This window comes from Sander vitreus, chromosome 1 (assembly GCF_031162955.1).
Source record: "Sander vitreus isolate 19-12246 chromosome 1, sanVit1, whole genome shotgun sequence".
NCBI lineage: Eukaryota > Metazoa > Chordata > Actinopteri > Perciformes > Percidae > Sander > Sander vitreus.
In genome coordinates this window covers 18,545,032-18,567,335 of record NC_135855.1, presented here as the reverse complement: position 1 = coordinate 18,567,335, position 22,304 = coordinate 18,545,032, and the positions used below count along the sequence as shown (strand labels likewise).

Below are 22,304 nucleotides of genomic sequence, written 5' to 3'. Positions count from 1 at the left end.
TTACAGTATAATCCCATAATATTATACATATTGGAATCTGTCATGGCCAATTTTGCATAATGAGCGCTTTTACTTTTGGTAATTTATTTTGTATACATAGATTTTTCAATGAATGAATTTGACTTGTATTTGACTTTTACTTGAGTAGCTCAGTACTTTTTCCACCACTGACTGAATGTGCATATTGTGCCTGTGCGTGCTTATCAGTGACACAGTTAACAACATGGTTTGTGTGTCTTTGACTATCTCCTCTAAAACTCTGCGACTACTTCCATAGATAATAAACATGGTATTACCCATGTTGAATAACCTCTCAAGACAAGTTTATTTATGAAGAAAAACTTAAAAAAGGGGAAAACAGCAATAATAAAGGTCCTTTATGTTGGCCACATCCTGTCAGCTGCATGTTTGTGCAGCATGTGGCAATATCGGTGAGAGTAATTTGGGCTCTAACTTCATTTAAAGTTGATTTACCCCGGCAGGTAAACTGAGGACTCTCCTCTTCACTTTTAATTTTGCATGCACAGATCACTGATGCACAGATCAGTCAAATCACCGTAATATAACAGTACAATGCAAGAGTCAAGGGTTGCCACTATCAATACATAACAACCAAAGTAGTATCATATCTGCAAGAAAAAATGGGAGGAAGCGAATACAGTCTTTTGTAGCTGCTGTATGCATGGCATCACATAGGGAAATAATGCTTTAAAGACGTTTATGACGTGCATTTATTTCAGTTTAGCTAAAGTGGCTACGCCCTGTGGTAAGCCACAAGCCTGTGTGTTTAACTGTATGTGTGTGAGTGAGAAAAAAAGCCTCATATTTTGGAGGTCTAACTTATCTCAAGCAAAAAAGGAAACAAGTAATATCAAAATATGTGTCAAAGTGTGGCTGTGGCATTAAACAGTGTCTGTGCAAGTGTGTGCATATGTTCGTGTATGCGTGACAATACAGAGCCATTGACAGAAAGAGGAAGAGAAGGCAGATGCTGACCCTAAGCAGATTAGTAAAAGGATGCTCACTGTTGTTTTATTATGCACAGCCAGCCACCAGAGCAGCATTGGCACACTTAAAATAACTGCACACTTACAACTAACCCTCTTAACTGTGGCTGCTTGTTTTTTTTCCTTCTTCTTAAGTACAAGCACACACCGTAACATACAGTGTACAAATGTGTATGGATATGGTATATGTAAGTTGATGTGAAATAGACAGAGTGTACTGAGTTGAACAGATGGTGATTGACATGTGCAAAGTTAATCCTGGTATTACGTAGAAAACAAGTCTTAGACAATGCATGTGATTTGGTATGTGGAAATAACACCACGGCAACTGTATCTTAAATATACCCAACTTACATAAGCTGAACCTCCATGGTGATCAGATTTGTTATTTTTAAACTGATTGTTTCCACCTTCCTCCATTCTCAACACGGCATCTGTAGAAAATAAACATACAAAATGCAGAAATCATGCTGTAGGCTAGTAGTGGGGTTACAGAGAAACTAATGAGCAACACATGCAGATATGCGGATAGTCATTTCTCCATCCTTTCAGTTAAACCAGAAATCCAAACATTTATCCAAACACAACCTTTTGTTCACCTGCCACAGTCTCTAATTGAGATTAAAAATGTATGATCAGTTTATTTATTGTATCCTATGTTATCCTAACCCTAACCATTAAAATATGGAGTCAGAAGTGATCTGCTGTTTAGATAATAACAGAAAGTACGAAGCGAACAAACATGTTTACCAAGAAGAGCCGACCTGACACAGAGGTAAACTAAGAAATTGCTCAGGGCCACCAGGTTAAGCCAAACCAGCAAACTACACATCGCTGTTTAGGTGATAAATCTGTATCTCAAAAATGTAAACCTTCCTGACACTAAGAAACCATCTTTGTTTATGTTTGCTTGCTTTATTATCCAGATAGCTTGGAGTCTGTTATGAGCCTAAGAGGTTAAGAATGGTCTCACTTCATGGAGGATATGTAATCCTTCAAACCACTTAAATGCATGAAAAAAAGGCATACAAGATTTATCTTAACAGAATCAAATGTAAGGTACAGGGTAAATGCACAATGCAGTGTAAAGTGCATTGTGATTGGTGCAAGCAGCTATTCTTCAAAGGATGGATGTTTGCATGAAGACTTGTTTGAAAGGTAATTCTTTAGACATCAGATTCCATTATGTTCTCCCTTAATATGATACAAAATTGAATTGTAGTAGCAGCACTGCCAAACTTTGCAATGAATGACTTCTGTTTAGTATAGTCAGCCAAGAGAACAAAGTGTGACTGCAGCAGTGACACAACTGTCAGTATTACAGCACCACCTAGTGCCCACTTATTGGATAAATGAACCCACTACAAGATTTACAGGATGGAGGGAATATTTTAGGCCTGTAGTCTTATGCCAGTCTTATTTTTCTTCTTAGACTGGTCTAATGCAAGTTAGACAGTTTCACATAATTAAAGGCTACTATTAGTTTAAGCCTAAATAGTTAGCCTCCTCTGCTAAGAGCAATGTTTCCATGGTGACAATCAGTCCCCTGCTGACCAGTAGCAACTTAATGACACAAAAAAAGAGGAAAATATGACTCATGATTTGCAGTTTTCTAACAATGTTCTAAAGAGCAAAAGGAATGGAGAGCTTTTAGAGAGTGCAGTGACTGGTTGGAAATTTACAGCAGAAGTATTGAGCAATAGCATCTCAGTTCTGCACTTAGTTGAGGTGATATATTACTGGGCGTTTTTTGTATTGTTACACACTTGTCCTTTAATTCTTCAAGAAGGCTGCTGGAGTAAAGGAAGCTGAGCATGTTGACACAGTTGCTCAAAAAAGGTCTGAATTTACCCAGAATCCATAGAAAATCAGCCCTAGACAGCTTTGTGCAACCCAAGAATTTTGGCATTTGTGGAGTCTGAATATTAGAGCTGAGAATGCAAAGTGATGCAAAGATAACAGTAGAGTGAGGAAGATGTCTATCAACTACTTTTTGTACAGGCTGACAAACTCCTGAGAGGACATCTAATCAGTCAATAGTGCATGTGCATACTATGGGTGTGTTGCATGTAGGGCTTTTTATGTGCATTATCAATAATGTGAAATGACCTTCCATTCTAGGCTTTGATTAAGAGCATAGGAAATTTGATTTCCTGAGCCCAAACACTGCTTATTACATCTCCAATCTAAGTAATTTTCTTGAATTCAAAGACAGCTCATATGATAATTATTAATAAAACGGCATGCAAATTACGGTACACTCATAATAGTGACACGGCCCCTAACTTTGATCAAATGCAGTACCCCCATAAGTCCTCTGTTGTTTCAGTTTGTGTTGTGTAGTGTGTTCACATGGTCCTTATATTAAAACAAATTTCATTTTCATTAAATTACCATAAATCAACTGGCACATGAGTCGCTTTCCAACCGGAGGGATTTTTGCAGTTCCTAGAACATAACGTTCCTAGAACCCTTTTTTTTCTCCTGTTCCGACTGGACCAATTTGGGGATTATTAAGTTCCTCTGGCCACAGTTCCTGTAACTCTTTCAGCTCCTACTTCAGGACAGGGTCTTTTCTCCTTCCCACATAGTGGTGGTTAGATGGCTGAGATTATAATAACAAAAGGTCAGTTCCTGTGGTCACTTGGCCAGTATGAATGCAAATGGAAAACTGGTTTTGGGGGAAAGTAGTTAGTAGAACTGTTTAGAAGTGGACTGTTCCTATAACTACGTCCCTGTAACTACTTGGAAAGAGGCTATGGTGAACCTGGGGACTGCTGGGACCCATACAACTTAGGGTCCAGGCTTTTACTTTGAGATAAGCCAGCCTTGGGTACAACATAACATGTACACTAGGGTGCAGTTTCCACTGGGGACAGGCCCACTTTTTACTATCCCGTTTGTGTCCCCCCCCCCCCTCTCAAGTCTTGGCGATCGGCCCCTATATTAAACAATAAAGAAAGTACATTTCTTATACATTTCTTATACATTGTTCAATACTATTCTTTCTGGCAGAATTTATCATTATAATCACCTTAATTATTTCCTGGATTTTGTATCATCATTGTCCCTATATATATATATATATATATATATATATATATATATATATATATATATGTATATATATATAAATGCAGGAAATGGGATTCAAACAGTTTTGTTTTGTGTGCCCCCCACACTTCTCAAACCAAAGTTAAACCCATGCATGTATGATCAGCAAAATGATGGGATTAAGGGTAAAGTTAGCTCAAACATTAAGCGACATAATGTTAAAAGTCCTGCTGAATAAAGTTTACAGTAGAGCGATGTGGCTGGCCCTGCCCCTTTAACAGCTCTCCTCTCCGTCTTCCACCGTGGTGTTGCTCTCTTCCCCATTTCGTTGCTTTGTTTTCATTGTCGCTTCTGATCATGGCTGCTCATTCTACCGAAGAACCGTTCCCCTTTCACGGGCTGCTCCCCAAGAAAGAAACCGGCGCCGCGTCTTTTCTCACCAGGTTCCCCGAGCACGATGGCCGAGGAGTACTCATCGCTATCCTTGACACCGGCGTGGATCCCGGGGCTCCCGGCATGCAGGTAAATCTGACCGGCTGCCTCACGTTAGCTACGAGCTAACTGGTGCAAGCTAGCAAAGCTAAGGCCCGGCTCATACAGTCACCCAACGGCAACTGCTAGCCAGATGGCTAGCATCGATTGATAAACACAACTATGACAATTAACTTCATAGCTTTTATGACAACCAAATCAACACAATGCCATTGATAGCAAGCATTTCCTCCTGGTGTCGAATTGTGTTTCGGTGCTAGACTAACTTACAAGTAACTACTTACATTGGCGGTAACGTTAGCTAATTGGGCATACCTGCTAACCTGTTAGCCTGGCAGCTAACAGCATAATTCGTCCGCTTCCGTTTTCCTTCAAACTCCTCAGTGATTTTAATTTGTCCTGTCAGTGTGAATACGAGTTGGCTGTTGCGACCAGATTTGTAAGTAGCAAAAACAATCGATCGGTTAGATGTCGGTTAGTGAGCCGTAACTACATGTTTACTGCCAAGTCACACTGGAGTCTAGCTTAGCTCACTAATGTTACACAGTATTGGCTAGCTAGGTAAGTTGATAAGCAACTGTCAGTGTTTATACAGATATGTCCATAGATCTGTCTCTGTAGCCAGACATCTTGGTGTAGCTAGTCATGACTCAGACCTGAATTTTAATCGCCACATTTAGACAACTACAATGTTATGGAAGCCCATTTCCGCAAATGTGATGGAAAAAAAAAGATCCAGTATCTCGAAATAATGACTTATTTTCTAAAAATATTGAGCAACTTTCTCAAAATAATGAGATATAATAAATAGTAAATTACAGTATATTTGAGAAAATTTCTTATTTTAAGATTATCTCATTATTTGATATACTATATCATTATTTTGAGATACTAAGTCATTATTTTGAGATACACTCATTATTTGAGATACTAGATCATTATTTTGAGAATGTTGCTTATTATTTCGATATACTATCATTATTTTAAGATACTGAGTTATTATTCTAAGATACTATCATTATTTTAAAATACTTAAGATACTAAGTCATTATTTTGAGAAACTAAGCCATTATTTAAAGATACTGACCCTACTGTCACTTTGAGAATATCAGGGGTCGAAGAACATCGGAAAATCTTGTCCATGCATTTAGTCAGTAGACTCGACTATTGTAACAGTGTTACAGGTCTCCCTAAAAAATCGATTAGACAGCTGCAGCTGATTCAGAACGCTGCTGCTCAAGTCCTCAGTAAGACCAAGAAAGTGGATCACATCACTACAGTTCTGAGGTCTTTACACTGGCTCCGTGTCTCTCAAAGAGTTTATTTCAAAATGAAAATACTACTGTTGGTTTTTAAATCACTGAATGCTTTAGGGCCAAATACATGTCTGATCTTCTGCTACATTATTATGAACCATCCATACCTCTCTGGTCATCTGGGACAGGTCTGCTTTCTGGTCCCAGAGTCAGAACTAAACATGGAGAAACAGCGTTAAGTTCTTATGCACAATCTTTTTGGAACAAACTCCCAGAAAACTGCAGGTTCGCTGCAACTCTCTTAAATTAAGGCTGAAGACTTTTCTGTTTGACAATAAATCAAGTAGGCTAATTGTTCATTTTGTACACTACACTGCACTGTAACTTTTATACTTGTATTTTGTACTTATTCTATTCTATTTTAGCTTGTTTTTATTTTCTATTCTCTCTATAATTTATTCACTATGTACTATGCATCCCTTTTTAGCCTGAATTTCCTAATTGATTACTGATTGCTTTCTTCATTAATGCTTCCTAAGGTCACAACTGAGGGAAAGCCAAAGATCGTCGACATCATCGATACAACAGGCAGCGGTGACGTGAACATGACCACAGTGGCAGAACCTAAAGATGGGACAATCACTGGCCTCTCTGGTAGAACACTTAAGGTCAGTAAAAAAATGAATAACAGCTGTCACATAGGTATTATCTTAAATCTGAAATATTTTTTTTTATTGATTCTGTATGGCCCATTTCTAAATCTAACTATACTTGTATAGATCATTAGACTTACACTTCATCTAATTTTCTTCATATTTGTCACATACTGTGTCTTTTTATGTCTTCCAGATCCCTCCTGCCTGGGTCAATCCATCAGGGAAGTATCGTATTGGAGTCAAAAATGGCTATGAGTTCTTCCCTAAGGCTCTCAAAGAAAGAATACAGGTAGGAGGACATATGACCGCTGTATTAGGTCTGCCATGGGTTTGATTTTTGCAACACTATGGTTGTGCACTAGAGCTGTCAATCTTCCTCCTATAATACCATTCGAATTTCATCTATTTTTGTTAATAATCGAATAATATTCAAATATTTAATGCTCAAATGCAGCCTGTTATTAATAACAAGGATATTCATTGTCAATGCCACTATAAAGGCCGTTTTAGGGTCGTGCATAGAATCGACGGCAGACCCCCGCAGACCACTCTGCGTCTACGCCGGACCCTACACCATAGCCTGACGTGCACCTCTCGAAAAATGTGACTACACGTCGCTCGGCCGTGGCTTGGTAACGTTGCGTTTCCCCCGACTCATTTCCTGGTTCTCCTTCTCCATAGACAACATGAAATCAAGGAGAGGGTTAACTTTTCCTGCTCCAGATTTCCCACGTGGTCAGAAAGCACAGGGGAGACACTTTATTTCTCTCTCTCTGCCTCTAGAGTCACAACTTGTTTTCCGAAGACAATTGCCGTCACTCTCTCACTTTCTCCCTCGCTCTCCCCCCCAGCGTTCTGGCAGTGAAATGCACTGCGATGTAAAGAAACACGTTCAACCTCGACGCAGAACTCCGAAAGGATCACGACGCCGTAGGAGCGACAGCGTAGCTACGGCATGGGAGTTTACCGGAACCATAAAACGGCCTTAAGCATGTGGTTGTTGTTACACGTTCTGTCCACTAGAGGGACTTCCAAGGGGATCTACGTCATGCCGCGTTGCACGCAACTTTGTTTACATTCATTTTCCACCATGACCCCACAGCGACAAACACAAATCAACAGAGAATGAAACCTTATCTAACAAGTGTATTGTAAAGGCTAACGGTGCTCGGTGGGTGGTGATATTAAAAGTATTTCCCACCCTTCTCCCGATTCCCAGCCACAGCCTGTCATTCCCACTGTACTAACGTTACTCGGTACGGAACGCTAACATCAGTTCCGTGATCTTAAGACCTCACAATGCCTTGTGTTTCTCACTCCCGCTAACTTATTGTTCATCAGACGTGACAAAAGCATTTCGTTTTCACATGTGGGTAGGTCACGGTGAGAAGAGGCCAACATGTTTATTAAAAAAAAAAATCACATTCGAATAGTATTGAGTTTTTTTTTTTTTATTATTCCAATTATATTCGACTTTTGGAATTTGTTCCAACAGCCCTATTGTGCACAGATGGCCTCTCTCCATTGCAGTGTTACTACTTAGTATAGATTTATGCCAGAGTAGTAAAACATGTTTATTGTCAGAATCATGTAGATCCAAGGAATGAAAATGTATTGGCTTGCCATCCTCTGTGGGTGTTTTTAAGATACCTTTTGTTGTTATTGTCTACTAGAAAGAGCGAAAGGAGAAGCTGTGGGACCCACCACACAGAGCAGCACTAGCTGAGGTCTCTCGCAAGACAGAAGAGTTTGACCTCTTTCACCCATCACCCTCACAGGTCAGACCTACAAACTGGAGTTCTTTGTGAACTCTGTGTTTGCATGCAGTTGCAAGTCACAGTAATGTGGTGTTTCCTAATCTGAATTTTCTCTACTGTCACTCTCGCATGTATCCTTCCCCCTGCTTCCTCTCTCCAGATGGAGAAGTTGCAAAAAGAAGAGCTGCAGAGTCAGTCAGAGCTGCTGGCATCACTAGAAAAGAAGTACAGTGATCCTGGTCCTGTATATGACTGTGTGCTTTGGCACGACGGCGTCACATGGAGGCAAGCCATCCCAACTTTTTTTCCCTCTTATTACGCGTTTCTTTTCTTTTTGCCATCTACAACTGTTTACCCATGGTATATTTATCCTTCACATTGTCTGTTACTGTCTCTCTAGGGCCGTAGTCGACACTTTAGAGAGTGGAGAGCTGTCCCAGTGCACTGTGCTGAGCTCCTACAGAGAAAGGCAAGAGTATGCCACGTTAGGAAATGCTGAGATGCTTAACTACTCTGTTAGTATTTATGATGAGGGAAACACACTCTGCATCGTCACCAGTGGAGGTGAGCTATCCCAAAGCATGTAATTCATCTCCTCTTAAAGGAAGCCTTCATATGATTAAGTCCGTTAACACAAACATATATTCAGCATAACAACAGGTTATGGCAGGTTCACCAGTTAAGGCTGCATAGTGTGTCCACAGTGTATTTTCCAATCTAACTTGCTTGTGTGCTTTTAAAGGGGCTCATGGGACACACGTGGCAAGCATTGCAGCAGGTTACTTCCCAGAGGAACCCGAGCGCAATGGTGTAGCTCCCGGGGCCCAAATCCTGGCTCTGAAGATTGGAGACACCCGCCTCAGCACCATGGAAACGGGCACAGGACTCATCCGAGCGGTATGACAAATACAGATCAGCAGTTTGCCTACCCTTTTCTTTCCGATTTCTTCCCACCCTTTAATTTTTTCTCTCCCTCTCTTGTCGCTCAAAGATGATTGAAGTCATCAACTACAAGTGTGACCTGGTTAACTATAGCTATGGGGAAGCCACCCACTGGCCCAATTCGGGGTAAGTAATGCAACAGGGGGTGTGAGTGTATGGGTTTGTTTTGTGTTACACTCTGTCACTGATTTATGTCAATTTGTCTTTCAGGAGGATTTGTGAGGTGATCACAGAGGCTGTGCAGAAGCACAATGTCATATTTGTTTCAAGTGCAGGAAACAACGGCCCGTGCCTCTCCACGGTCGGCTGCCCGGGGGGAACCACCAGCAGTGTCATAGGTACTTACACTGATGACATGAAGATTGTTATTAAACCTCCAATCAATTATTTATTAATGCTTATTAATCTAGTCTACACCTTCAGACTGCATGAAAAGCAAAAGAATAAAAAATAATGTTAGTATGTTTGTACACACTGTTCTAACATTTTCATTTTCTAGAAAACTGATGTATGTAGCCATGATCACACTGGGTCATTAACAGACACGTGCTACAGTTGATATTGTAGCCTATTGCTGAATGAATAACTTAATTGTGTAAGTTGAGATGGCTGTATAGTTTTTTTTTTTTGTTGTTGTTTTTTTTTTTTTATTCACAGCGGGACAGATATATACTCAACAGCTTTAGGAATATTTTGTGGGTCATATCGACTAGTACAGTGCCCGTTGAAAACGTTTGGAACGGGCTGATCGCTTGGTCTGTGGTATTGCTGCTTATAACACTTATGTTATTAGTGTTGTAAGTTAGCAGTAGACTTTAATTAACCCGACCCAGGGTGAGTCTGATGAAAACTGATGTGTCTGCCCGGTTCAACTCTGAGATATTCTCACATTGCACAGCGCTCTGAAGGAATAATCTCCGAGATTATGTTCTGTGACGGTGGTGAATGTAGGTTACAGCTCACAGCAACTTAATACTATATAGTGTTGGCAAATGGCTTTTTATTGAGTTTCCTCTTAGCAAAATAATAGACACTGAAAAGCGTAGGGCCTTCCAGCTATCCGCTCGTGTGAAGTGAAGAAAAGTTAGTTTGGTATATCCTGCAATCATGTAGCTAAAGTTGGAAGCATGTTGTAAAGTGTTCTGCATGTGGCGTCTGCGTGTGACGTACAGGTTACCTTCCCACCAACCTCGCCCCAAAACCCTGACACGCGCATACATAAATACATACAGATACGTCTCGCTTTATTAGATAGATGTTAAAGTAATTGGCAGTGTGTTTTTATCACGGAAATTCCAAAAGCACTAATGATAAAAAATCCATTGTGTAGCCCTAATATAGTATATGTATTAATTTTCTTTACATGTGGCCTTAATTACTGCTCCATTCTCTTCTTAGGAGTTGGAGCATATGTGACTCCAGACATGATGGTAGCAGAGTATTCCCTGAGGGAGAAGCTGCCTCCCAACCAGTACACCTGGTCATCCAGGGGCCCCAGTACAGACGGGGCCCTGGGTGTTAGCATCAGTGCGCCTGGCGGGGCTATTGCATCTGTACCCAACTGGACTCTTCGTGGTACCCAGCTGATGAACGGCACATCCATGTCGTCCCCTAATGCCTGTGGCGGCATCGCTCTAATCCTCTCAGGTGCGTCCAGTGTCACAGACTGATACTAGATGTGGGAATATATTACATGTATGGAAGTGCACAAATGCAAAGTGTGTGTGTGTTCAAAGGATTGAAACAGAGCGGGATCTGTCCCTCTGTTCCTGCGGTGAGGAGAGCGCTGGAGCACACTGCTCTGAAGGTTGATGACATCGAGGTGTTTGCACAGGGCCATGGAATAATGCAGGTAACTCTTCTGTCTCTTGTAACAGTTTTAGCATGTTCTTTCATTTTTATCGTGAGTATTTTTTGCTGTTTCGTTACATGTATCTGTGTGCCATCCAGTAATCTACTCCCCTTTCTTCCTCTCAGGTGGACAAGGCATTAGACTACCTCACTCAACACGCCTCTTTACCCACAAGCCACCTAGGTTTCTCAGTAACTGTGGGATCACAAAAGGGCATCTACCTCAGGGATCCAGCCCACATTCTTGCATCCTCGGATCACGGAGTAGGAATTGAACCCATCTTCCCGGAGAACACTGGTACTGTTCATACTTGGTAGCAAAATCCTCCCATTTCAAGCCTTTTAGTTTAGTGTGGACAAGTGTTTGCATCTTTTACATCATCTGTCTTCTTCTAACGTCCACCACAGAAAACTCTGAGCGAATCTCCTTGCAGCTACACTTGGCGCTCACATGTGCCGCCCCGTGGGTCCAGTGCCCCTCCCATCTAGAGCTAATGAACCAGTGTCGTCATGTGAATGTCCGCGTCGATCCTGTGGGACTGAGAGAGGGTGTGCACTACACAGAGGTGGGGATAGGAAAGAGAGTAGGATGAAACGACTTTGTTTCTGAGTCCATCAATGTTAATGTGGTCGCTCTGAACGCATGCCTTTTTGTTTTTAGGTGTGTGGCTATGATACAGCAGCACTTAGCTGTGGCCCGCTGTTCAGAGTCCCAATCACGGTTATAATCCCCACCAAGTAAGTTCTTATATCATTTCAGGATTTTATTTCTTCTGTCTCTCTTCTAGAGTTTTGTGGGTTTGTCTGACAGCTCTCTCTCTCTTTCATGTGACAGAGTGACAGATAGTCGTAATCACGAGGTGAGTTTCACAGACGTCCACTTCAGACCAGGCCAGATCAGACGCCACTTCATCACTGTTCCTCAGGGAGCCTCCTGGGCAGGTCAGTGGCATTTTGTTCTGTTTTGATTCACCAAGTAATAATATGATACATTAAACATTACAGTACATCATGTTCTTCCATTTCTATTTGATTTTAACATTCAGTTTTACCCGTTCTTCAGAGCCAATTTTTGCATTTTGGTTACTCTTGTTGGAAACCTTATTTCTTGCATTAAAAAAAAAAGGTTTATGCTGCGTCCCTCTGTGTCAGTGTGGGTTGTTCCTCCCACGCTCCTCCTGCCTTGGTGACTGAGAGTGTCGCTGTCACAATTGATTTATTGTTGATAACGAGTGCGATATAGCATGGGGAAACATTTTTAAATCCATCCTAATTATCAAATAACCCACAAATCAGTAGTAGGAGATGTGACTTGAAATTACTTAGTTTTTTTTCTAAGTAGAGATCGATGTGCATCATCAAAATGTGGCTTTTAGTGTTTCAATCTTTTTCCTCTTCTTGTCATCATCTACATTCTCACATGTCTCTCACTTCTCTGTCCCTGTCTCTCTCCTGCAGAGATCACACTGACCTCTCATTCGGGTGATGTGTCGTCAAAGTTTGTTCTCCATGCGGTGCACCTGGTCAAACAGAAAGCGTACAGAGCTAATGAATTCTACAAGTTCTCCTCGCTGTTGGAAAGAGGCTCACTAATGGAGGCCTTCCCTGTGCTGGTACGTATATCTCATGTATAATGTACGCTTATTTGACTGGGATTTTGCACATATGTAATTCTCTGTATGTACCAGAGTCACAAGTCCCTGGAATGGAAGTCCCTTCGTTTCGTAGATGCATACATATAAAAATGACGTAACGGTGGACTAATTTCTGCATGTTTTTGGTCTCCTCTCCAGTCAGGGAGGATAGTAGAGCTGTGCATTGCACGCTGGTGGGCGAGCCTGGGTGACGTGACAGTGGACTACAGCATCTCGTTCCACGGACTCAACACTTCCCCTTCACCCCTGCACATAGTAAGAAGAGAACAGGCTTACAGATTAGCAACACTGACAAGTAAGCTGCAACCCAGAAATGATCAGTTATCTGTTTGTAACTCATATTTGTCTCTGCCCAGCATGCCTCAGAGGGAGTGACGAGGTTTGATGTGTCGTCGCCTCTGAGGTACGAGGAGGTGTCCCCCACTATCACCCTCAAGTCTTGGGTTCAGCCTCTCAGGTAACCACACACACGCACACACACACACACACACACCCGAGTAAACAGTGCAGTTCATTGTTTCATCCTTCTTGATGTTGTTGTTCTAGGCCGTTGAATTCAAAGATAAAAGCCCTGGGATTGAGGGACGTTTTGCCTAACAACAGACAAATCTACGAGATTGTGCTCACCTATAGTTTTCACCAGGTACCACCAACACCATCAGCACTTTCTATGATACATTTTTCTTTGTTTTTGTATGTGTGTATAACCCTCTTTTTCTTTTTTCTTTTTTTCCCCTCTGTCCTCAGCCTAAGAGTGGAGAGGTCACCCCCAGCTGTCCCATGCTGTGTGAGCTGCTGTATGAGTCTGAGTTTGACAGTCAGCTCTGGATGCTGTTTGATCAGAACAAGAGACTACTGGGCTCAGGGGATGCCTACCCACACCAGGTATGCTTAGCCACATTAGGAGTTTGCCCCTAAGATTACATGTTTTTCTCTTTTGCCAGATGTTCACTCATATCTGTAGATATCTAGATTTTTCGGAAGGTAGGATTGTGGATAAGAAGGATAAGTTCCTGGTGTGCACGCCATGAGCTAACACCCCCCCCACACACACTCTCTGTCTGTTTCACTTCTCCAGTATTCTCTGAAGCTGGAAAAGGGGGACTACACCGTGCGTCTGCAGGTCCGCCACGAGCAGTCCAGTGAGCTGGAGCGCCTTAAGGACCTGCCGTTTGTGGTTTCTCACCGTCTGTCCACCACACTCAGTCTAGATGTCTACGAGTCCCACCGTGCTGCCCTCATGGCCAAGAAGAAGGCAAACTCTGTCACCTTGTGCCCAGGTGCCACACAGCCCTTCTATGTCACAGCCCTCCCAGACGACAAGTGAGTCCATTTGGCGGGGGACTTTTCATTTGTATTGTATGATCTTATAGAAGGAACTTTATTTTAAAGAACTTATCATGCACAGAACAAAAAAGGCTAACGTTCTTAAGAATCAGTCAGCTGAACTTGATTGGTGCTTGATCACAGAACAGCAGAGACCTTACCTTTTACCTTTTTACAGAAATAAAAAAAGATTACTTTTAATTTACTCCCAGGACATATTCACAGTCCTCCATGACACCATGGCACTGAGGAAGAAGCAGCTGTGACAACTGTAGATTAGAGGCCCCGCAATACGATATAATCACAATACTTGTGTCACAATACGATATTATTGCGATTTTCAACATACCATATTGCAACGTTCTGCGATATATTGCAATTTATTTCCTGATTTTTTTCTTTGATGCTGCCATCAGTATTCATTATATTATTGTGATCTAATTTCAGTTTAATGCCCCGGTCTTTATTCACTCTATCATTTTCTCCCTTTGTTTCTCCCATTTTTTTTCAGGATCCCAAAGGGGACGAGTCCAGGATGCTATCTTTCAGGCTCTCTGGTTGTCCCCAAGAGCGAGTATGGCAAGAAAGCAGTGAGTGGACATATTTGTTTTTACCCTCGATCCTCCTTGTCTCCTGTTTAGCTTAACTTACTCAGGCTAACAAGCAGATATCGGGCTAAACTAATCATTTGTTTCTCATCCAGCTAATTTGGTTCTTTGAAAGCATTTTGGGGATTGACTTGTAAATCCTGGATAAAGTTATCTTGGGTAACAGTGCACTCTAATTTAGAAATCAAGGCAAATTTAGTGGAGATGTGAAACCATGAGCAGCATTCATATAGTGAGTGCTGATCATGTGATTGTGTGAGGTAGGTGTGTTGAGAACCGTCCCAACATGCACTGAGGCAATAGATTCATTCATAGTCCCATTTTATGTGTGTTTCTGCATTGTTACTGGCGTCTTTTTGTTCTACGTTGTGCTCCACAATGTTTCCGCTGTTTCCAAACTTTTATCACTGTCAAACAGTTCAAACATTACTACTTTCTATTGCGCTCACTCAGAGGTGTGTGTACAGAAAAAAACAGGAATTGGTTGAAGTCAAATATTTCTTAAAGTGTTACAAAAATGTTACATTCACTTTGAATTGTGATTTGATTTGATTTCTGGAGCTTAGTCTCACTATCTCCATGGGCTGCAGGTGCTCCTCTTTACATCATCTCACATGTGTCATGTTTGTCTTTGGCTGAACTTGCCTGACTCCGTGGCTCCAATGCAACGATGTTCCTGTCAAACTTTAGCACCCATTTACAAATGCATATTTTTCCAATGTCTGAAATATCCATATTGTTTCACATTGCATTGCTGAAGATCTGTTTATTGTTTGAGTCTCGCACACGCAATAATTGTTGTATCTTCAAGTCAAGGATTCACTGTGAACCCACATCCTATTGATTTCCTGTAGTTTTTAGTTCTGAGTGAAGATGCAGAGCAGAAGTAGGAAAAACTCGTCGATCAGATTTGTTAAATGTGAGCACAAGATAGAAATCGGAGCTTGTCGGCAACAAGAATTACACCACTGTTTACCACTGTAGCAATTATTTAAGTGAGACGGGTAGGTGGATTAGACTGAGACTCTGAGCGAGGATAAAAGATATAAAAAAACAAAACAAAAAAAAAACATGAAGAAAGAGAGAATCCTTTTTTGTTTTTTGTTTGTGTTGTCTCTTCCTCACTGTGTGTTATTCTGACCACCAGGGGCAGGCCTCTGCAAAACGACAAGGGAAGTTTAAAAAGGTACTGGATGAGCTAGAAACACTGTTCAACAGAGCGTCCACTGCTCTCCTGCCATTAGGAATTGGCTTATTCCTTACCTGAAAATGGGATTTGTTATATCTTCATTAATTATGTCAAAGCATGCCATTATTGCTGTATTGAATTATGCAATAGGCTAGCCATAATATGTATTTATTTTGATATAGAGCAGTTAAAGTGTTCCGGTGGTCAGTAAAAATTACCAATATATCTATGAATTTCAACATCAATTGATAATGAGCACTATTTTAAGCTTTTATAATGGGTATTAAAAAGCATTTTTCTTAACTGATTTAAAAAGGGATAACCAGAAGGAGTCAAAGGACATGGCATTGTTAGGAAGAGGGGGAGAATTTGGGATTCTGATTCAGAGTAGTAAAAGAGGTCATGGGTTTTTATTGACCGTATCAGTTATTTTTTGACTAAACTATATATATTTTTTATGTGTTCATACAGGATATTGTTCCAGTCGTCTACCACTTAATTCCTGCTCCCAACAAAACAAAAAATGGAGGGAAGGAGAAAGAGAAGGAGAAGGACAAGGAAGGAGACAGAGAGAAAGACGTGAAGGAGGAGTTTGCCGAAGCTATGAGAGACCTAAAGATTCAGTGGATGACAAAGTGTGCACAGTAGCTCTTCTGCTTTGTTCAGCAACAAATTGCTTTTTTTTTAATTTTTTTTTTATTCTTTTCCTTCTCATTTAACCACGTGTCATGTTGTCTTTTTGCCGTTCAGGTTGGACTCCAGCTCCATCTATGATGAACTGAGGGAGAACTACGCCGATTACCTCCCACTGCATGTGCAAAGACTGCACCAGCTGGACTCCGAAAAGGTAACGGTACACGCCAGCAAGAGAAAAGGGGTAATGGAGGAAGCTTGAACGGAATTCAATCCCAGGAGCATTTCATCATTTTTCTACCCAAGTTGGATTCTAAACTACGCAATTATCTCTGTTCACAGTCATTTCTCCTCCTCCTGTTTGTGTTCAGGAGCGTGTAAAACGTCTGAGGGAGGTGGAAACGGCCGCCGACATCGTCATCTCCCACATCGACCAGACGGCCCTGGCTGTTTACCTCACGTTGAAGACAGACCCTCGGCCTGATGCCGCATCTATCAAGACGTATGACACACACGCACATTAGTATTAATAGTACAAATATGAAGATCTTTAGAATCCTTCATCAGCTCAAACTCAGTTAGCGGTAAGGGGGAAGCAGAGCAGGAGAATAGTGGGTTAACCACACACAAAGTGAATTACAGCACCCCATGAAAAAATAAATCGTTGAATGCGTTGAACATTACAGACTTGTGATATTTACCAATATTACAATATACAGTTAGATTTTTCCTAAACAAGCAGAGAACATGAACTGATAGATGCAGCAGCAGGAACTTGTTCAGCTGAGGTGGTAAGCCTCCCAGATTCTGACACATCTCACCTTGTGATCAAGTTCCTTGGTATTTGACGGCCTATACAGCAACTGCACTCATTAAAGCGCCACTGTGTAGCTTTTGAAAAAGGAAATAACACATTCTTTGTCTCGCAGAGGAAAAGTTGAATTCAGAAGCAATAAGCGCACACTAACTTTGATTCAGTGCACGCAGGGGTGTTGTTGGTACAGCCCCAATTGGTCATCTGGTGTTACCAGTAGCTTATGGTGGCTAATGTTAGCAAAACTTGTAATGGATATCGCCGTGTAAGTGACATTAGTGAGTTAATTTACTGACTGGGTGACTCCTCTATTTTTTGTTACTGTTGCACTACAAAAGTCTGATAGTCTGGCTTTGAAGCGTTAGTGCGTAACTTTTTTTTTTATAAAAATGAACGTCCGTTCAAGTCATTGCCAAATGAGTTGATGCAAAGCAAAAAAAGGATTATCAGCTCCACACAACTTTCTGTATTTCTGTGTTCAGAAACTGGTGTCGTCTGGCGACTTTCGCTCGCAGAAAATCAAGTGAAGATAATTACCTCTTCTGAAGAGTCCATGTTTTTTTTTAATCCTCCGTGTCCTCCTCTGTCACAAGCAACTGCGTCATTACTTAGAATTCCTCATGGGGGAGACAGAAACTACGCACTAGAGTGCTGTGTGAAATAGTGCCTCTGCTTCACTTTTAAACTCATAAAAGTGCATGGATTTATTTAGGTCAGCCAACGTGGTCTTTGTTTCAGGCGAGGTGGGCCACCTCTGCTATTAAACACTGTGGGGAAACCCTGAGTAGATTATCCCAACAACCTTGAGGCCTTAATTCTGTCTTTGACGTCTGTGTTTCAGCGACATGGAGAAGCAGAAGTCGTCTCTGCTGGACGCTCTGTGCAGGAAGGGCTGCAGTCTGGCCGACCAACTCCTGCTGCCCCCAGCGCCGCAGGATGGCGCCGGTGCTGTCTCCACGGGACAAGCAGCGGCAGAAGAGGAGGTTGGGGAACAAGTGGCCAGCAGTTCTGACGACGCCGTGCACAGCGTGGTTCAAGCGCTGACGGATACGTTTTGGGAGGTGCAGAAGTGGGCAGAGCTAACTGACTCCAAGGTAAGCAAAATGTTTAAAAAACTAAAAATGAAGGAAAGGCCAAAGTCGTTCCATTGTAATGGAGGACAGCTGGCCATATTCTATATTTTTCTTTTGGTCAACAAATTCCATGAAAAGATCACCAGACTTCTCATTTGTTCTCATCCCCTTACCTGTGATTTTGTTTCCTCAATTTTTCATTGTCGTAAGCACCACGCTATCTGAATGTCGTACCTAAAACAATGTGCTGTCCTCTGGTTTCTCCCCTGGAAATGTGAATTTGGGTGGATGTACTATATGTCACTATAAAGCGCACTACTTTGTATTAATTCAATACATGTTAAGCTAATATATTTTCTTTGTCTTCTGTCCTTTCGGCTCAGGTGTTGATGTTTTCATACAAACACGCTCTTGTGAACAAGATGTACGGCCGAGCCTTAAAATACGCCTCAAAGATGGTGGAGGAGAAGCCCAGCAAAGACAACATGAAGAACTGCATCCAGGTATGAGAGCAGTGACGGCTGATATCGGTTCAACATAAATAAGATGTATACTAGATGTTTGGCTGCATAACTCTTCAAGTAGAGTAGAGTGTAATTGAACAAATGTTAGCTGAATGTCTGCCCTGTTCCCTTGGAATAACTTCCTGTTTGTTTTTTTTGTTTTGCAGCTCATGCGACACCTCCGATGGCTACACTGCGCCACCTTCAGTGAGAACTGGCTACCGGTCATGTACCCCGCAGATTACACACTCTTCTAGGCACAGACACACATGCATGCATGCATGAGCAGCATAGCCATACATGGTCCATTACATGATACCTTTTGATATCATGTCCCTCAGGGTCACACATGGTCTATGCATCTGGGTTTTCAAATTTAGAAGTAGGCGGACACCAAAATGAAGGATAACGCTGTGTAAATGGTTTGCGGCACTCAACACTTTATAAGGCGAAAAGGGATCATGTTTGTCCGTAAATGTCTTGTGGAACACTACAGCTCTGCAGACCACGCGGCCCGACAGTTAATTTGAATGCCACCAAAAGGAAAAACCACAAATAATTCAGTTTAAATTAATAAAATGCTCCCAAACTATTGCCAAGGCTTGTTAATACTGTAGCTCGGTGCTTTCTTAGTTTAGGTGTTGTCCTTTACTTTGGTGTCATCTACACATTTGGAGGCTTTCACATCCCCACTCATCCTCAGCTGTCTGGACTCCATATCACATAGATAACCTCATTCTCTCGTGTAAATATTGTGGAAAAGGGACAGTGTGGACCCCAGGGATGCATCCCAAGTCTTTTAAAGAGAAATAAACTGACTCCATCTACTCGCTTTTCCAAAAAATCGACTGCAGAAAAACTCCCAACTGGCCGTTATAATGCTTCAGTGAGAAGACGGGAGGACTTGCTTCTGCATGATGTTCGGACATACGAGGGCACGCAGAGTCTGCCTGGTCCCTGGATTAAAAGGGAGACACAACTTGATATCTTTTTTTTTTTCTTTGTTTTTTGATTGTTCCAGGCAGGCCGGGTTGATAAAGTTAACATTATTAGTCTTTTTAGGCTTCGACACGTGTACACAGAACACAAAACAATATTAAGGTGCCTTTCTACATGTACCTTACCTTTTTTTTCTGATGGGATAAAAACCAGTGCAAGGCTGCAGAATCCGTAGCGTCAGTCAACACTCAGCTGCTTGCAATCATTTCACCCATCAGCCTTTTGGTGTCAAATGTAGTTACAAAGCTCATATCTGCAGTTTGATGTGTCCGTGCACTGTATGCAGGCCGTCAGTGATTTGTCAGCTAATAGGAAGCCACAAACACACTTTCTGGGCTTCTGCTTACCTGTTGGCCACTCATTTTATACTGCAGTTACCTGAGCAGCACGTTTGACAAACTTCATCTTTAGAGACCTCACTAACGTAATGGATGCCGTTGTGGGCAGCGACAGGATGTTTAGATTTCATTGTAAAATGTTCACGCAGTATTAAACTCGTCTCTGCAGCATTCAGAATGTTGCATTTGTACACAGTGTCATAAGTAATGTACATACACACGTAACATAAAAAAAATATTAAAATGCAATAGGTATATAATACAAATTATTCAAATTGATGTATTTTGTGTATATGCATGTCTTTTAGGATGTAAGGAAAAACAATTGTTTTATTTGAAAGCAGATTTTAGTTCATTTCCATTTGAAAGATTTTTAATCCCAAACAAGATTCTGACGATAATCCAGTTATTTTCATGAGTGTGTGTGTGTGTGTGTGTGTGAATGACTTAACGTGTTACTTGTGAGCATATTTTGTGTACATGAACATTTTCTCCCTACAGAACTGAAATGATAGCCAACTAGCGAGGGTTAAGCATGAAGGTTCTTTTAGTGTTTTCTTCAGATACCTTTACTTTAAAAGGACCATGCCAGTGGGTTTTGTACGTTTTTATCTGATTTACTACAAATAACTTTACATCACAGCTAACCATTTTGCATCCTATGTTATTTTATAGTTTTTAATGGGGTTGTTAAGGCATCTGTTTATTTTCAATCTATTAGGTGACTTTTGAAACCCAATGGTGAACACCAAGTCTGCATTAAAAGCCCTTAAAACCAAATTTCTCAGTCATCTTTTTACTATGGGTTCCACATAAACGCACCATTTTCTGGCAAAGTCATGCTTTATACAACTTTTATTTCCAAATATCTAATCCAAATGTAGCTAGTAGTTCCCCTTTTGAGCAAGTTTGAAAATCAACCATTTGTTTTTCATGTATATGGAAATTAATGGGAAACGGTGACTGTACAGAATGGTAGGAACAATGCATCTATCTGTAAAATATTTCTAAATGGTCAGGTTTACATGATTTTTAGTCGAGCTAAAACTTCAAAAACACTGGCACGGTCCATTAAAATATCTCGCCTGAATCAAACGAGGACACAGCTGTTTGGTTTTCCAGTGTAAAAGAGGACCATGTTAAAGCTATAAACTACATAATCACTTTTTATCTTTTTTTTTTGCTTGTACATCTGTAAAACAAAAAGTAAGATTTCCTATCACAGTCTGTAGTATTATCAGTTGAACCAAATCATGATTGTCCCACTTTAAAGGCAGAATGAGTAGGATTTGTCGGTTTGCGATTTGTAAACATTTGAAGTTGGCCCCGACTAAACAAGTGTGACGGTGCTCACCGGCAGCGAATCAGTTGTCACAACCCATGTTGACTCAGGGGTAAAGTGTTTCTGTTTTTAGCTGCGACTTGCGTGCACTTTCTGCAGCGGTCAGCAGCACAGGCCTCCAAGTGCGCAGGACTTTACTGGAGTCAGTTGGGTTCAACAGAATTTGTCCTCGTCGTCTTTTTTTGCTTCGGTTTTCTCTGCTGCTTCATCCTTTTTTCTCCTCTTTCCCGTGTTTGGGGGTTTGGTTCAGGCAAATGTTACATTCAGGGTTCAGTTGTCTACAGTACACGTTGCCAATGACAGTCTCTCCAAAATGGCCTTAACTTTCACCACAGGACTGTACCGTCCATTTCTGGCACCAGACAGACTTCTCTATATCTGTTGCTCTCACTCTGCTGGTGTCAGGAAATACTTCAGAAATACTTCTTCTGGATGTTGAGTGTTTATATTTGTAGTCATAAAATCTAGTAAATGCCAATATTTTACAGAATGTTATGAGATAAGGTTGTATGCTCTTAGTATTATATTATTTTATACCCATTCTTCCTCGATGACGTGGAAAAGACCCAAGCAACTGTCACGCTATTTTGTGGTCACGTGGAGTTAAGTCACAAACAAGGAAAACGACACTGAATAAAAAATATTTGGAAGAATTTAAAGTGTGCTCTGGTCATCATTTGTACGTACAGCAAAATGGAGTGTGTTGGAGTGTTTGTTGGGTTTTGTAAGTGAGCAGTTTTATTCTTTTCATTGACCTCGTCATTTGAAATAGCCGGCCAAGAGTTTGTTCAGAAATGAGTAAAGTACAA

General features: G+C 41.2%; 1 protein-coding gene across 3 annotated transcripts; it reads left to right on the top strand.

Annotated features, from left to right (window-relative positions):
• The first annotated feature begins 4,332 nt into the window (after positions 1-4,332).
• On the top strand, positions 4,333-22,148 carry tpp2 (tripeptidyl peptidase 2). Of its 3 annotated transcripts, XM_078246628.1 has the most exons (29): positions 4,334-4,583; positions 6,349-6,477; positions 6,659-6,754; positions 8,139-8,243; positions 8,383-8,507; positions 8,623-8,786; positions 8,965-9,119; positions 9,214-9,290; positions 9,375-9,502; positions 10,563-10,811; positions 10,901-11,016; positions 11,142-11,313; positions 11,424-11,581; positions 11,677-11,753; positions 11,851-11,957; positions 12,474-12,628; positions 12,809-12,925; positions 13,027-13,127; positions 13,217-13,313; positions 13,418-13,555; positions 13,749-13,993; positions 14,508-14,586; positions 15,752-15,790; positions 16,265-16,428; positions 16,544-16,640; positions 16,798-16,928; positions 18,082-18,334; positions 18,697-18,816; positions 18,984-22,148. In XM_078246628.1, exons 1-29 carry the CDS (start codon positions 4,419-4,421, stop codon positions 19,071-19,073), a joined length of 3,849 nt encoding a protein of 1,282 aa, XP_078102754.1. In that variant the 5' UTR covers positions 4,334-4,418; the 3' UTR covers positions 19,074-22,148. The 3 variants fall into 3 exon arrangements, with proteins under 3 accessions (XP_078102771.1, XP_078102754.1, XP_078102763.1); XM_078246637.1 differs by lacking the exon at positions 15,752-15,790; XM_078246645.1 differs by lacking the exons at positions 18,082-18,334; positions 18,697-18,816; positions 18,984-22,148 and having other exon boundaries at positions 4,333-4,583; positions 16,769-16,891.
• Positions 22,149-22,304: the final 156 nt, after the last annotated feature.